Genomic DNA, 15,820 nt, shown 5'->3' with positions numbered 1-15,820 from the left:
AACAAACATAGAAGGAATGAAAAATAGAAAAAAAAAAATAAAAAAAAGAGAAAAATCACCATCAGGCATATGTCATGGTAATACTTTTTATAGATAAGAATCATCACTAGATACTAAAATCAGAGACCAAAAGGATAATGAGAAGCAGGATATTTGCATCCTCTCAAACTCTCTCTCCACAAGATACTTATTAATTACAAACAGAAAAATACTATTTGTAGAACTCTGCATACAGCACCTTAGACATATGATCCAAGTTAACATCATTAGTAATAAGACATCCTGACATCATGTACCTTCTGATATGACGCACTGAGAAGGGCACAACATCATATCTGTAGTATATGTATCAAAACTTGATTTAATTATGAGAAAATATCAGACAACCCCAACTGAAGGTCAAAATAAATAACCAGTACTCTTCAAAAGTGTTGGGATGGGGTCATGAAAGACAAAGAAAAATTGAGGAACTGTCACAGATTAAAGGAGACTAAGGAGACATGATCACCAAAAGCAAAAGCAATTTGGGTCCTAAACCAAAAAAAAAAAGGATAGTGAGAGGCGCCTGAGTGCCTCCATTGGTTGTGTCCGACTTCAGCTCAGGTCACGATCTCACGGTTCGCGAGTTCAAGCCCCGTGTAAGACTCTGTGCTGACAGCTCAGAGACTGGAGCCTGATTCAGATTCTGTGTCTCCCTCTCTCTGCCCCTCCCTCGTTCACACTCTGTCTCTCTCTCTCTCAAAAATAAATAAACATTAAAAAAAAAATTTAAAAAAAAGGATAGTGAAAAAACTTATGAAATTCAAAGGATATGCAGATCAGTTAATAGGATTACATCAATATTAATGCCCTTATTATGATCACTGTACTATGGTTATGTAACAGGTGAACATTAGGGGAGGCTGGGTGAAGGATCTATCGCAGAACTATTTTGACAACTCCCTTGTGTACTTAAACATTTTTTAATTAAGAAATATACTGTAAATATTTTAACAAGTTAAAACAAACTCACATCTGTCTGGACTTGTGCTATTCCTTGATTCATTTCATATTTGACTGAGAAAGAAACCTGAAATTTAAAACAAAGTAAATTAGCCATACTGAAATTATGTAACACAAACCTACTTTTACTATAAAGATATATTTGTTGTAGAAATGCCTATTTTTAATCTATCAGTATTTTTAGAGTTGACCTTTATTTATATATAAGTGGAAATACTCTGAGGAATTGTTCATGCTGCTTTAAATATACCTTTTGAACACACATTGAAGAAAGAGGGGTTCATTAACAGCAGTCAAACCAAACTAATGATATTTCATTTTCTGATAGGTGTCTGTAACTGAGGAATGTGACAAATCTTGTGTAGCAAGAATTTAGCAACTAGCTAAACAATCACACCTTAGAAGGCATTAATCAAAGGGCCGAACAAGAATCTTAGGGATACCACTATATTAAGAGACAAGAAGAGAAAGAGAAACCAGTAAAGGGTAGAGAAACAGGACTGTGAGAGGCAGAAGAGGCGAGATACCGAAGTCTTACCAAGATAACAGAATAGAGGTTCAAGAGTATGTCTGGAAATACAATGTCAAATATTGTATGTCAGGTTAAAGAAATAAAGCTAGTGTATGTGGAATTCATTGCTGACCTTTAAGAAAGAGGTTTTTAAAGACACAAAATGGCAAGAGCTAGACTGCAAATGATGAAAGAGTAAATGGCTGGAAAATCATGGAAAGATATATGATAGCAAGCTAAAAAGCTGGCAGAACTGAGGAAAGATTTTATTGTTTGGTTGTTTTACTGTATTTAAGATGGGAGGACTTGATAGTTGTTATAGGCAAAGGAAAGGGGCCAGCAGAGAAGCTGGCTGAATAAGGGAAGAGCGGTGAAACAGGATGCTGGAGAAAGTACTACACACAAGCACAGGTAGAAAATTAAGTAAGGAGGAAGGGCACTCTGTTCGTAAAAATCGGAGCAAGAGACAGGAAGGATAATGAAACAGAGATTCTGAAGTATTACAGAGGAAAACTGAGGGCATTCATCTGAGGGCAAATCTGAGGGATGCTCTTGATCTCCTCAGAAAATGTGAGGGAAAGTTATTTGCTGTTGGTGAGAGAGCAAAGACGTAGCTGAATGCTTCACTAATGTAGAATTTTTGCAACACCTCTCATGACAAATTAAGAAATGATGAAAGAACTGTACATTCTATACTTAGAAGGAATCTGAGGTGGACTTCATCAGTATAGTTTCATGATTCTCGCAATTCTTTTTGTATCTATTATTTTCCAATTTATCAAGACTTACTTTGGAATATTTTAAGCAAATAAAAAGATTGTTAAAGAAAAGACCCAGAAGTGTTTTATCTTAAAATAAATATACTCTTGGTTACCCAGGAAATTTTTTTTTTTTTTAATTTTTAAAATTTATTTATTTTGAGAGAGAAAGAGAGAGACAGACACAGAGAGACAGACAGAGAATCTCAAGCAGGCTCCACGCTGTCAGCACAGAGCCTGACGCAGGGCTCCACCTGGGGCTCAACACAGAGCGTACCCGACTGAGCCACCCAGGTGGTGTTCCTAACCAGGAAATTTTAAACCAGGCAGCCTTGTTGTTACTAAGTGAGTTTCTGGATTTTCCTCTCCTCTTGTTATGGTGCATATGAGCTCAGGCAATGGAAACTAATTTTAACGTCCAATTCAGTCATACAAATGAGGAGGTAAAATCTTTCAGAGAAGAGTTATGTTATGTGCCTACTTTTTCTTTAATGGAAGCCTGAATCTAGAAGCAGCTGAGTACAAATACAATATAGAAGCCAAAAGTAGCCAAAATTCAGAAAAGTAAAATAGTAGAAATTAAAAGCTATTAGTGAGGTTTGGAGGTAGGGAATGCTTAAATACCTCTCATGTTTCCAGACAGGGAAGGGAATGGCCACTTAATCTCTCTGAGGAAAACGTATAGAAGGATTACCTCTGGTTTTGGTCTCTATATCTCTGTCATGTACCACTCCTCAAAGAAGAGATGCTTTATCTGACTACTCGTGAGGTTGGGAGGAGGAACTGAGCCTTCTCCAGGCTCATTCTCTGGCGTAGCCTGTCTTCAGAGTGTACGAGGTCTCTACTCCATTCACAGGCCCTTCCAGGCAAGGGAGGCCTTTAGTTCTGCAGTTAACTTTGAGTTGGGGAAATAGTAGGAAGCCAACCTGGCTGCAGGTCCAAACTATTCTCTACTTCCCTTTAGCACTACTAGTTATAAACTACTGATGATTTGAATCTTTCTACCTCTCAAAGTGCATTTTCATCAAGTGAGCAAACCTGATGAGAAGAGGAACACATATGCCTGCTGAAAAGTTCGAGTTTCTGCTTTTATTAGCCAAGGAAACAATATCTTAGTGCGAGCAAGTTGGCAAAAAGGACAGAGACAGACACTGCATATTTCAGGATACCCCGGGATCCTGAACAGGGATGCCCAACTGCATCCCTGGTGATGGTGTCTAGATAAAAACTTAATTCTTGCTTTTTTACTTGAACAATCTGTAAAGAACTCACCTTTACCGTTAGTAGTAAAAAGTAATTAACACTCGACTATATTTAGTGCAGTATTTTTTTTAAAACTTAAAAAAGAACTAATAACCTTTGACCATAATGTAAACTGCATCAGTGTTACATTAACACATACAGAGCCACTGAATAGCAAGGCACTCACCTTCACAGACTGGCTGTTGGGATCTTTGATATCAATGTCGCTGTAGGCAATGGTAATTAAGGGAGGGTAAATGTTTCCATTTTTTGTGTTGGGCACAAGGTAGATGCTGTTTATAAGAAAATACATTTTAAGTTATAAATATATCTAAGTCCTTAAACATACAGCTGACTTACTGTTGTTGTTGTTGTTTTAATGTAATATGGATAGTCTTGGTGATCTCAGAATCAACCAGTTAATAAGGACTAGGGTCAAACAAACTAATGATAACAACAAAAGCTATCTTAAGTAGTCAAAACTTGAATATTAAAATATACCGTCTGAGACAAATTAGAAACTGTTCGCGATCTAGGTCCTATGAAGTTTACAAGTGAAATCACTGAAGTACTATGAACCATCTTTGAGGAACAGTCAAAAGTGAAGTGTTAAACGAAGCCTAGGAAAAGACAGATAACACCATAATTTTCAAAGGAGAAAGATGAATTCTTAACAAAATAATGCATGTCATATCTAGTACTGTTTATAGTACATAGTGGAACATATTTTGCTGAATTCAATGCATGAATATAGTTTGTAAATTCAAAGTGCCAAATGCTAGGGGCCAGCGTGGTTTTACCACAATCAGGTTAGGCCTGACTAGGTCCAATTTCATTTTTACCAGTGATACTACATTAGTAGATTGAGGGGATGCTAAAAAACACAGTATATTTGGACTTCAGCAAGATACATGATAAAGCTTCTATACTGCCTGTACCTCATAAGATTGCTATGAAAAGAAGAATGAAATAACAATGAAAAAATGTATATGGATATTGAAGTGCTTCAAAGTGCCAGACTCATGTAAAATGACGGTGTTGATTCTTGCCAGTGTAGTCAATGTACACATCGAAAAATATTAGAGTGGGTGAGGTGCCTGGGTGGCTCAGTTAAGTGTCCGTCCGACTTCAGCTCAGGTCATGATCGTGCAGTTCATGAGTTCCAGCCCCACGCTGGATTCTGTGCTGACTGTGCAGAGCCTGGAGCCTGCTTCGAATTCTGTGTCTCCCTCTCTCTCTGTCCCTGCCCGGTCCGTGCTCTCTCTCCCTCTCTCTCTCTCAAAAATAAATAAACATTAAAAAATACATATATCAGAGTGGGGAAAGTCAGTTATGATCTAGAGGTAGGAATCTCTCACTTAAAAACAGAGAAATAAGGGCTACAAGGCACTATTCTAAGGTAGGATCATCATTAAGATTTCCTAGGAAGAGGGAGGTGTTGATAGTTAATCTGGGCCAAGGCAGTAGCTATGAAAGGAAATGAAAACCCAGGGACCTACCCATTAAACCACTGGGCAGGCTCCTTCTCACATTCCCATTTCAGCCCACTGCTATTCAGTTCCCCTCCGCCTCCCAACCCATTCTAATTCAGCAGGGCTAGAGTGTGCATTCTGACGAAACTCCTCAGGTTCTTCAACAGAATTCTCCCCCTGGAGCTCCTCACTTCTACTGGTGTATATACCAGTCTACACAGATATCTAAAAATCTCTATGTATTGCTGCAATTCAGTTGTCCTTATTGTTTTCATCTGATGATTACTAGTAAACACTTTCATTATCACATTTTCCCATACACTCCAACCTTAATTTAGTACAACAGATGTTTGCTTACCTCAGTGATATTTGGGTAGCAATTCGAGTTAATCTTGGCTGACTTCCTAAGTCATTTTCCCGTCCACTTAGTGCATCCACTAAGAAAATGCGCCGAGTCAGAAGCCACTTGCCGGGGCTACTGTCTTTTATCATAAAAAGAAAAGAAAAAGATGGCGTTAAAAAATACCTTGGTTCTCAAGGAGAAGTTACAGAATAAATTTAAAACACAGAATTATACATTGTGTTTTAGATAAAATGATTGCACAAACAGCTATTGCTGCAAGAAATTCTTGGTAATAGCTTTCCTGACTCCACTTGAATGTCTTCTGATTGTTTGGACTTTCATCAGTTTGGAAGGATTTTCCCTGCAAATTACCTGAATAAGAATTTTATAATATGAGGACAAAATAAATGAACTTGTCTGAAAAGCAGCTTGAGAACAGCTTGAAGAAGCCCCAATTTACAGTTCTACTACTTTTTCTCAATTTACATGTTAGCAATAATATTTAATTTCTTAACAGTAGGCCTCATATGTTTGGCAGAAATTTCTAAATATATCAGCAGTCTTATTGTTTTACTTCTTGGCAGACTATCTAAAACCATATAATAAGAGAAAACCCATGACCTTTTTTATAACCCATGGTTTATTAAATTATCATGAAGGTTGACTTATTTATTGGTTTTCAGCTCAGAGAGAGAATGGTATATATGGATGTCTTACCTCGGTTTACAAATATTTTATTGTGCTGAAGATTTAGGTTTAACACAGGCACAGCCCAAACATACTGGTGTTGATTTTCATCAGTATATTCAAGGTACACATCATAAAATATAGGAGAGGGAAAGTCGGTTAAGATCTTAGAAATAGGAATCTCACACTGGAAAATAAAAAATAAAAGCAATGAAAATTAGAAAGCATATTTAATCTTTCAAAGTGTTTTTTGGGGGCACCTGGGTGGCTCAGTCGCTTGAGTATCTGACTTCGGCTCAGGTCATGGTCTCGCGGTTCATGGGTTCGAGCCCCGCGTCATCCGTGCTGACAGCTCAGAGCCTGGAGGCTGCTTCGTATTCTGTGTCTCCCTCTCTCTGCCCCTTACTACTCATACTCTTTCAAAAATAAAAATAAACATAAAAGAAAAGTGTTTTTTAAGCTTTTAAAATATCTTTAAACTATCTTTTTAATATGCATTCCCATGAACCTTCCAAAACATGAATACTTCAATATGATTCTTTTTAAGGATCAAAAGAACTAAAAGTAAAGAACTGCTTGGTTCTTATTCTACAACACAGCTGGAGAAGGTATGCCTTTGTTCTCAACATTAAGTGTACATCAGTGAAAAAGTTTAAAAACTACTGTCCTATGGAATGAGGTCTTAATTCTTTCTCCTGACGTACAGTGTAGTCTCAGATTTGGTTTCCCTTAACAGAACCAGGCTTATCTCCCACTGCTCCCTACCAGTCTATGGTCCATTCATACCAACCTAATGCAGTTCCTAAATATGCTATGCTATTCTATGTCTCTCTGACATCACAAATGTTGCTGCCTGATATTCCCTTCCCCACTGTGTTTCCTGGCAAACTCATATTCATTCTACAAGACTAAATATCACTCATTCTGAGAAGCCTTCCAGTACCTCCCCAGGAACTGCTGATGACTCCTCTTTTGTGTCAATATGGTACTTTGTACACACCGCATTCTACATTCTTTGCGATTCTTTGTCTATATAGTATTTTCTCTATTAGGCTGTGAGCTACTTCAGAGGCAGCCCGGTTCAATGGAAAAAAACATGGTTTTTAAGTTTAACAGAACACCAGTTCCACAATTTACCTGCTACAAGACCTTAAGTCAATTACTTAATCTCACTGAGCACCATTTCCTCATCTATGAATGATATGTATAATAATGATACGTATCTCACATAGTTATTTCATGGACCAAATGAGATGACAAAATGCTGAGCATCCAGCAGCAGGCATTTAACTAGTGTTGATTCTCCTGGTTCATAGTAGACACATAATAACATTCCTTTTTTTTTTTTTTTGATAACATAAGTCATTTATAATAAAAGTAAATTCATGTTCATGATAGAGGTTTGGAAACTATTACTATTTTGTTTATTTCTGAGAGAGAGAGAGAGACAGAGCATGAGCAGGGGAAGAACAGAGACAGAGGGAGACACAGAATCCAAAGCAGGCTCCAGGCTCCGAGCTGTCAGCACAGAGCCTGACGCGGGGCTTGAACTCACGAACCGTGAGATCATGGCCTGAGTCAAAGTCAAGACGCTTAATCGACTGAGCCACCCAGGTGCCCCTGAGGTTTGGAAAATAATACAATAAATAAATAAATAAATAAATAAATAAATAAATAAATCACCTGCGATCCCACTATCCAGAGATAACCACTATTAAAAATGTTTATTGTCTTGCAATCTGTTTTCCATGATAGTTTTCATTGTAGTTTTAACAAAAGTGGAATCACAGTTTTGTTCTATGGTGTATGTATATGCATTTTATCAAGAAGTATTTCTGTAGACAAGTGAATGTCTGTCTTTCAGAAGTTTAATGGCTCGTAACATTCCTTTATACCATACTGTAAATACTGTAATTTCAAAATGGGTTACTAAAGGAAGGAACTGTCAGGGAGGGTAGAAGGGAAAAAAGTATGGAAGGAAAGACAGAGGCATTTTTATTTATTAACTGGGGGGTAGAGAGAGGAAGGAGTAACATTTTTATTAGTCACTAAAAATAATATTTTCGCTTTATTTGAAAATGCTCAGAAGAAAATATCATTTTATATGCCTAAAAGTAAATAAATAATAATTATGAAAATCTAATATTATATGATTTTAAACTCTATAGATGACAAGGTGAGACTTTCCACACCCAAATAATAAAAAACTATATCAGTCAGTGAAATTATTCACTACTATTAAAAACATTTTGAAAATTCAAAGATCATCCCAATATTGCTGATGTGAAATGAAGTTAAAATATAGACTAGTATAGTCCAAACTTACGTTTTGGTGATAGGTTGTTCCAAAAGAATAAGCAGCATTCAGTCTTGTCTCTGTGTCTGGACAAAGCTAGAGCAAAACAATACAAATGGTAAATATCTCAGAATAATGTTTTATTTGCTTATAGTCAAGAATTCTTAAACCCCTACTTCTCAAAGTAGTTTTAAGAAATTCCCATTTAAAACACAATAAAAAAATCAACGTAGCCATGCAAGTTAATCTAGTAAACATCTAGTCTTTTCCTTATCTTTGCTGAGGCAAAAATAAGGCACATTAGGTAGGAATTCTTTAGCTAGAAGTATGCTCACCTGTAAAACACCTCCTTCTAATGTCTGCCACTTGAGAAAATTTCCTCTTACATCATAGGAAGCAGCAATAAACTTCAGTTTTCTATTCTGATTAAATAAAAACAAGAATAAAATGTTACATACTCTAGAAGCAATGCAGTATTCTATTGAGAAATGTTCATTACTGACTGATCCTTTCTTTTTCCAGAGATCAAATATCAAATTCAACTGTCTTTACTTTGAAGCAAAATTAATCTAAGTATCTTTATAATTAAACACACCTAAAATAAATGAACTGGGTTTTTTTGCATTAAAACTATTATCCCAGAATTGAGAGGCAATGCCAGTGACAAGTAACTTCCTTCAAAACTGTTAAGTATGTGTGTGTGTGTTTGTGTAGAAGAGTGGGGGGTGAGCAGGGACAAGAATAATCTATTCCATCATTCTAGAAGGTTAAAAAGCTGAAGGTAAAAATTTTGACCTTAGCACAAAAATTTATGCTAAGGAAATGGCATAGAGTTCCAGTCAGTCTTTGGAAGCAGTTCTTAAAAATGTAGAGACAGAGGAGGACAGAGTTTGTTTGGCATTTGGTGATGAAAACTACTTTCCCAGTCCTACACATACTACTTACTGCCACAACCACATAATCCAGAGGTATCCATACACTCAGTAAGGCTGCTAAACTCTATATTGTTTAATTCCTATGAACAGCTGATATTTTGGTTTAGTTTAGTAATTAAATTTTTAGAAAAAAACCTAAGAAAGCAAGAATTACGACTAATTATAAATTTTAAATTATAAATCAAAATACAGTTGTTCTCTAATAATCCAATAACTTATACCTGGTTTTCCCCTTTAAAACTGAAATTTGTAGGAAGAGGTATGGTACTGAGTACTTGAGGTGCTAATCCTAGCTGGTCTCCATAGAAGAGCCATGGAAGATTCCGTCTCCTACAAATAATTACAATTGTTTTAGTAACACGGTACCAATATATCTTATTACTAATATTTGTGAAAGTAACTGCATTGAATTTGGTCAAAATGACAGTTCATCAATCAGGGTATCTTTACCAAAATGAAATAGAATGAACAGTGCGCAGTCCAGTATTTTCAAAGATAAACTGAAACAGTCGGCATGCATCAAAAGTGACAGAGTCATAAGAATTCATGTTCATCACACACATATTTCCGAGAGCTTGGCAAGATGTTAGATTGGCATACACCTACGAGAGAACCATGTAAAGGTAACCAGGCAAAGAAATGTAACATGGACTTTAATACTTTAAGCAAAAGCTGATATAAAAATTATGTTTGTACCTAGTCTACAAATTCTTTTTGGCGGTATTCTTTTGCTCTTTAATATCTTTCCTCTATTTTAAGTAGAAAAGAACTTTCCACTTGAATAATGTGTACATTTTAACTGTAAATTACAGGTGAACATATAAAGATGAGCAGTTGAAAAAAGAACTAACTAAAAACATAGCATGACATTTAAAAAATTATTAGGTAAAATAATTATATTTGAAAGAATACTATTTGTTGAGTTTGCCACTCAAACTTCTCAGTTTCCCTATCAGGAAGAGGCAGCTCTATTTTTTACAGTTGATTCAAGTCAAACATTTCAGTGATCTTCTTTCTCTCCCTTCCCATACCCATACCCAGCTCATCAGTAAATCCTATTGCCTCAATCTTCACAGTGTATCTAGAAGCTGAACTTCTCTCAGCCCCAGGCTACCACTCTTGTTCATGGGTCCGCCATCTCCCACTTGGGTTACTGTAATACTCTCCCGACTGGTCTCCCTGCTTCTGTCTTGCTTCAGCAAAATCTATTCTCCATGCTAGTGATCCTTTCAAAATCTGAAGTTCAGTCACTATCTTCCTTTGCACAAAATCCTTCTAATCCCCCTTGCAATAAACTCTAGGTCCTCACTGTAGCCACTCCCTTCATCTCCAAATTCACCTCTCCACTTGCCCTTACTTACTTACCCTGCTCTAGCCACTCTAGCCTCCTTCCTGTTTCTTAAACATGAACACATCAGAGAACTGCTTTGGAATCTCTGTACTTGCTGTGGTCTCTATTTAGAACACTCTTTCCCTGGATATTTACACTCTCACTTCCTTCAGGACTTTGTTCAAATATCACTCACAGAGATATGTATCCCAACCACCCTGTATAAAATAGTACCCCTTCCACTCTCTATGCTCTTTATCCTGGTTTATTTGTCTTATAGCACTTAGCACCACCTGCATTTACTTAGAATATAATTCCATGAGGGATTTTTTTCCTGTCTTTTTCTGAAATACATAACCTGATTTGAGAACAGGGCCTGGCACACAGCAGGTCAATAATTAATATTTAAGAAATGACAGTATGAATCACTTTCCTCTAACACTCCATTCTAGCTAAACAAGCTTGAAGACATTCAATTTGTGTATAATGAAATGTGAAATGAAAAACATTTTCTTTTTGTATTTTCTTTCCACTAGAAATGGCTTATTTTTCTTATAGAATATGACCAAGGAGATATATCTAGAAGATATACCTTAGAAGATTTTTATTATCTGGGGAAAAAATGGTGGTGGGACAATTCTGTAAAATGAAATAAAATTATTTAAAAACAACTTAAACTTACCCAACAAGCAGCTGCTGATGACTGCAAATACTTTGCAAACCATTCTGAAGTGAAAGACATGCCCTGCTCACAAAAAGATAAGTTTTAGTTTTAAGTTTAATTTTTTTTTTTTTTTTCAACGTTTTTTATTTATTTTTGGGACAGAGAGAGACAGAGCATGAACGGGGGAGGGGCAGAGAGAGGGAGACACAGAATTGGAAACAGGCTCCAGGCTCCGAGCTGTCAGCACAGAGCCCGACGCGGGGCTCGAACTCACGGACCGCGAGATCGTGACCTGGCTGAAGTCGGCCGCTTAACCGACTGCGCCACCCAGGCGCCCTAGTTTTAAGTTTAAATGAAGATTCCTTATGTACACTGCTAAGAAAATATTAACATGCATATTTTCCAATGGGAAATGACTACTAGCACTTTCTCAATGTTATTAGAAAATAGTTTTAATGAGGATATAAGAGTTAATTATAACCAAACTCAGTTATCACAAAGAGGGACTGCATTACAAAATCATGTCACTTAGGCAAAAGATAAAAGGAAACAGTGTGTCTATAATCCAAAAAAACTATTACACTCATTTTACTAATACAAGAAACAAAGAACAAGATGGCAAAAAAATAAAAAAAAAAACAACTAGGTATTGATTTAGCATTTCACTGCTAACACATGCTGATTTAGGATTATTATACTGTATTAAATTTGCAAGTAATAAAAAAGAAACATTTATGAATGATTTCTAAGCAACAGGAAACTGGGGATATACAGAGTAACTGACATATAAAATCTCTAGAGTGGCGATTCTCAAATAATGATGGGTGTCAGAGTCACCTGTGGAATTTCCAAAGAACAGAAAATGCCTGACTGCATTCCAAATCAATCTCCAGGAGACCAAGGCACGCATGTGCTCTGAAAGCTGCAGATATAAATCTCTGGCTAAGAACCACTGCTTTAGAGCTTATCTGCACATCTTGCTAAAAAATGACACACTAAGAAACACCATTCAGAGGCATGGACAGAGAGGAGATAAAACCAAATTATATGGAACATGGCACCATAGCTATCAAAAAAATCTAAAGTAAAATTCTAAGTCACTATTTTCATCTCGTCAAGTAGCAATTCTCCCTTTTAAAAATTCTCCCTTTTAAAGAAAAACATCACCTCTGCATACAGGATTGAAGAACACATTAAAAAAAAAAAAAACAACTAGTAAAAATGGAAAGCAAAGACAACAGTGTTTGGAAATTCATGTAAAATAAACCCACAGACAATTCCAATGACAATGTTAAACCTACATGATCCTTTCATAAAATACTATCCACACATTTTAACCCAGGAATTTAGAAACACTTGGGACATTTATCATAAGGAAATAATCTCTCTAAAAGGAAAAACATATCTGTGCATAAAATGATTGATAGCAATATTATTATTATTTTTTTTTTTTTAATTTTTTTTCAACGTTTTTTATTTATTTTTGGGACAGAGAGAGACAGAGCATGAACGGGGGAGGGGAAGAGAGAGAGGGAGACACAGAATCGGAAACAGGCTCCAGGCTCCGAGCCATCAGCCCAGAGCCTGACGCGGGGCTCGAACTCACGGACCGCGAGATCGTGACCTGGCTGAAGTCGGACGCTTAACCGACTGCGCCACCCAGGCGCCCCAATAGCAATATTATTAATAACAGAAAACCTAAATATTCAAAGGGGAGTGTTAGGTAATTAGAGTGTTAGGTAACTATTAAAAATTATATTGGTTGAGCCTGGAACATGGTATAGAGAAACCAAGAAGGTGCAAAAAGGCTGATGGAGACACGTCAAAATAACATAGGAACTATCTTAAAGTGAAGCCCGAAGACAATTTGAACTTTGGAAAAAAAAAAAAAAACAGTAAAAAATTATAGCACATTGAATAAAGATTTCATGAGTTCAAAGTGAAAAAAAAGTATAGAGAGAAAGGAAAGCACTCTTTACAGAAGACTGCTAGCTACTAAATGTAAAGGAAATAATAGAATTGTGAAATTATCTTGAAATGACCGATTTAAAACTTGATTGAGGCGAGGTTGGTTCATAAGTGGCCACTAAAATGGATATTTACAAAGTAAAATCTCAGACTGACTTATTAATCACAGTACCTTTACAACGAAGAGAAGTGGCAGATCCCACCGTGACCTGATAATCAAATTTAGCATCACCAGGAACTAGACAACCTAACATGTGCTCTTTGTTATGATGCAATGGATATACACAATACCTACATCATATTCTTGTGAAAAGATGTTTCACTGAATCTAATCATGAGAAAACAATCAGAAAAATCCAGATTGTGGGACACTCTACAAGAGACCTGGCCTGGATTCTGCATTTCAATTCTATAAAAGTCAAAAAAGCAAAAAAACCGAAAACCCACAAAAGCAAAATTCAGCAGGGTCTAGATTAAAGAAAACTAAAAGACTAATTACATTGTGGGATCCTTAAATGAATCCTTGGATTCTTGCCTCCTCTCTCCCTGCACCCACAAAAAGGGAGGCATAAAGGACATTATTGGAACACAGGGTAAATTTAGATATGAACAGTATATCAGATAATTTTATTATCTTAGTTTCTTTGCTGTGAAGCCAGGAAAACCCTCTTGTTCTTAGGGGCTATATAATATGATATTTAGGAGTGAAGTGTCACAAGTCTACAACTTATTTTCAAGTGGCTCTGAAAAAAAATGTGTGTGTGTATGCATGCATTTTACATACATACAGAATTATAAAGCAAATGCAGCAAAACATTAATAATTGGTTAACCTAACTGAAAGATATATATATATATAGTCCTGGTCTTGTACTTTTTTTTAAGTTTATTTATTTTGAGAGAGAGTGCACGAGTAAGCAGGGAAGGGCAGAGAAAGGGAGTCAGAGAATCCCAATCAGGCTCCATGCTGTCAGCACAGAGCCCAGTGTGGGGTTCGAACTCATGAACTGTGAGAACATGACCTGAGCTGAAATCAAGAGTTGGATGCTCAAAACTGACTGAGCCACCCAGGCACATTCCTGGACTTATATTTTTAACTTTTCTGTAATTTTGAAATTTTCAAAAAAAAAGTTGAGAAAAACACAAAGCCAAGATGCTAGATCACTATTACTATCTTTGGGGACAGACAATGGGAACACACTGACCCTTATATATGGAAACTTTACTGATTGGCAGGTACATTCCTAGAGTAGGATTAAATGCCTCTCATAAAATTATACAAAATTAATTATGTTCCAATTCTGTATTACCCAAGAGAACACCTGATTTGTAACGTTCTAAGCACACTTTTTCAATTAGGAAGCATGTACATTATCAAGTCAATGTTAAGTATTTTAGTCTAGCTGGCAATTAATATATATAAACTAATAAACATGCATTTTGCTTTATCCACCATCTAGTCTCTTGTGGGTTTAATTATTTTGTACTGGTCCCCTAGGTCCTGACTGACTACAAGTGCACTGCTAAAACTGAGTTCTTATGTCAGCCAGGCTGAGGACTGGGCCAAAATAGTCATATAATCTTAACTATATTTGTTTACATGCCTCATAACTTAAGCTACACAGAACCTGTCTCAACATTAGTTATAAAATGACTTAAAAATCAAGGTTTCCAAACTTGTCCTTAGGAAAGCATCAGTGTTCAAGATTGATAATGTTTAAATGAAATGTATTAACTGAATCAAATTAACTTTAAGAATGGAATTGATTTCCCCTGTCCATCTTTTCTTTTTTTTTTAAATTTTTTTTTTTCAACATTTTTTATTTATTTTTGGGACAGAGAGAGACAGAGCATGAACGGGGAGGGGCAGAGAGAGAGGGAGACACAGAATCAGAAACAGGCTCCAGGCTCCGAGCCATCAGCCCAGAGCTTGACGCGGGGCTCGAACTCACAGACCGCGAGATCGTGACCTGGCTGAAGTCGGACGCTTAACCGACTGCGCCACCCAGGCGCCCCTGTCCATCTTTTCTTAACAGAGTCTGCAACAGATCTATTGCAAAGTGGTGTGAAGAAGGATGCGGAGATGGTATGGAAGAGAGCAGTATGGTTGGAAGACTATTACACTGAGCAAATGAGGAAACAAGATGAGACCCAGATTTCTCACTACTGGAGAAGGTACTTAAAATCTATCAAAAGGAGAGTTAGAAGGAATGCTGAGGTACTGCTTTGGAATTGAAAGTATCAGTGGGAACTCATTTACTTCAATACATATACAAAATAAATAGTTACAGATGTGTGTATGTATATAGGTATCTGCCTCCTAAAAGGGCATGCTCCGTGTGGTAATCTTGGTTTCTAATTATTATCTTCCAGAAATTCTAAAGAAATGGCTGATCCCAGGGCTGAGGTAGGAAAAGTACAAGATAAGCCTGGAAATCTTTTGTTCCAGAAAGGAAGGAAATGCTCAAAGAATGATGGAGATATATCAAAAAGACACAGGAAACAAACTGAAGAAGCTTCTACTAGCTAAATCTAGGACAATTTGAGGATCAAAACAAATAATGCATGTACTGGATTATAACCAACTGAATAAAACAGGAACCCACTAATCTA

General features: G+C 36.6%; 1 protein-coding gene across 4 annotated transcripts in view; it reads right to left on the bottom strand.

Moving 5' to 3' along the window:
* Window positions 1–15,820, bottom strand: part of TMEM67 (transmembrane protein 67) — a 71,675-nt gene that overhangs the window by 27,950 nt on the left and 27,905 nt on the right. For all 4 annotated transcript variants that reach the window (XR_009253318.1, XM_058698563.1, XM_058698561.1 and 1 more), the window contains 9 exons: window positions 11,259–11,321; window positions 9,697–9,848; window positions 9,468–9,576; window positions 8,647–8,733; window positions 8,342–8,407; window positions 6,046–6,202; window positions 5,344–5,467; window positions 3,701–3,806; window positions 1,013–1,069 (listed from right to left, as the gene is read on the bottom strand). Coding sequence is in view for 3 of the 4 variants with exons in the window: in XM_058698563.1 (XP_058554546.1) it covers window positions 1,013–1,069; window positions 3,701–3,806; window positions 5,344–5,467; window positions 6,046–6,202; window positions 8,342–8,407; window positions 8,647–8,733; window positions 9,468–9,576; window positions 9,697–9,848; window positions 11,259–11,321 (921 nt within the window). In the remaining variant the exon portion in view is untranslated. The remainder of the gene's footprint in view (window positions 1–1,012; window positions 1,070–3,700; window positions 3,807–5,343; window positions 5,468–6,045; window positions 6,203–8,341; window positions 8,408–8,646; window positions 8,734–9,467; window positions 9,577–9,696; window positions 9,849–11,258; window positions 11,322–15,820) is intronic.

The sequence above is a fragment of the Neofelis nebulosa genome, chromosome 14 (genome assembly GCF_028018385.1).
Source record: "Neofelis nebulosa isolate mNeoNeb1 chromosome 14, mNeoNeb1.pri, whole genome shotgun sequence".
NCBI classification, from domain to species: domain Eukaryota; kingdom Metazoa; phylum Chordata; class Mammalia; order Carnivora; family Felidae; genus Neofelis; species Neofelis nebulosa.
The sequence above is the reverse complement of the archived record's forward strand: the minus strand, read 5'-3'. Positions and strand labels throughout refer to the sequence as shown.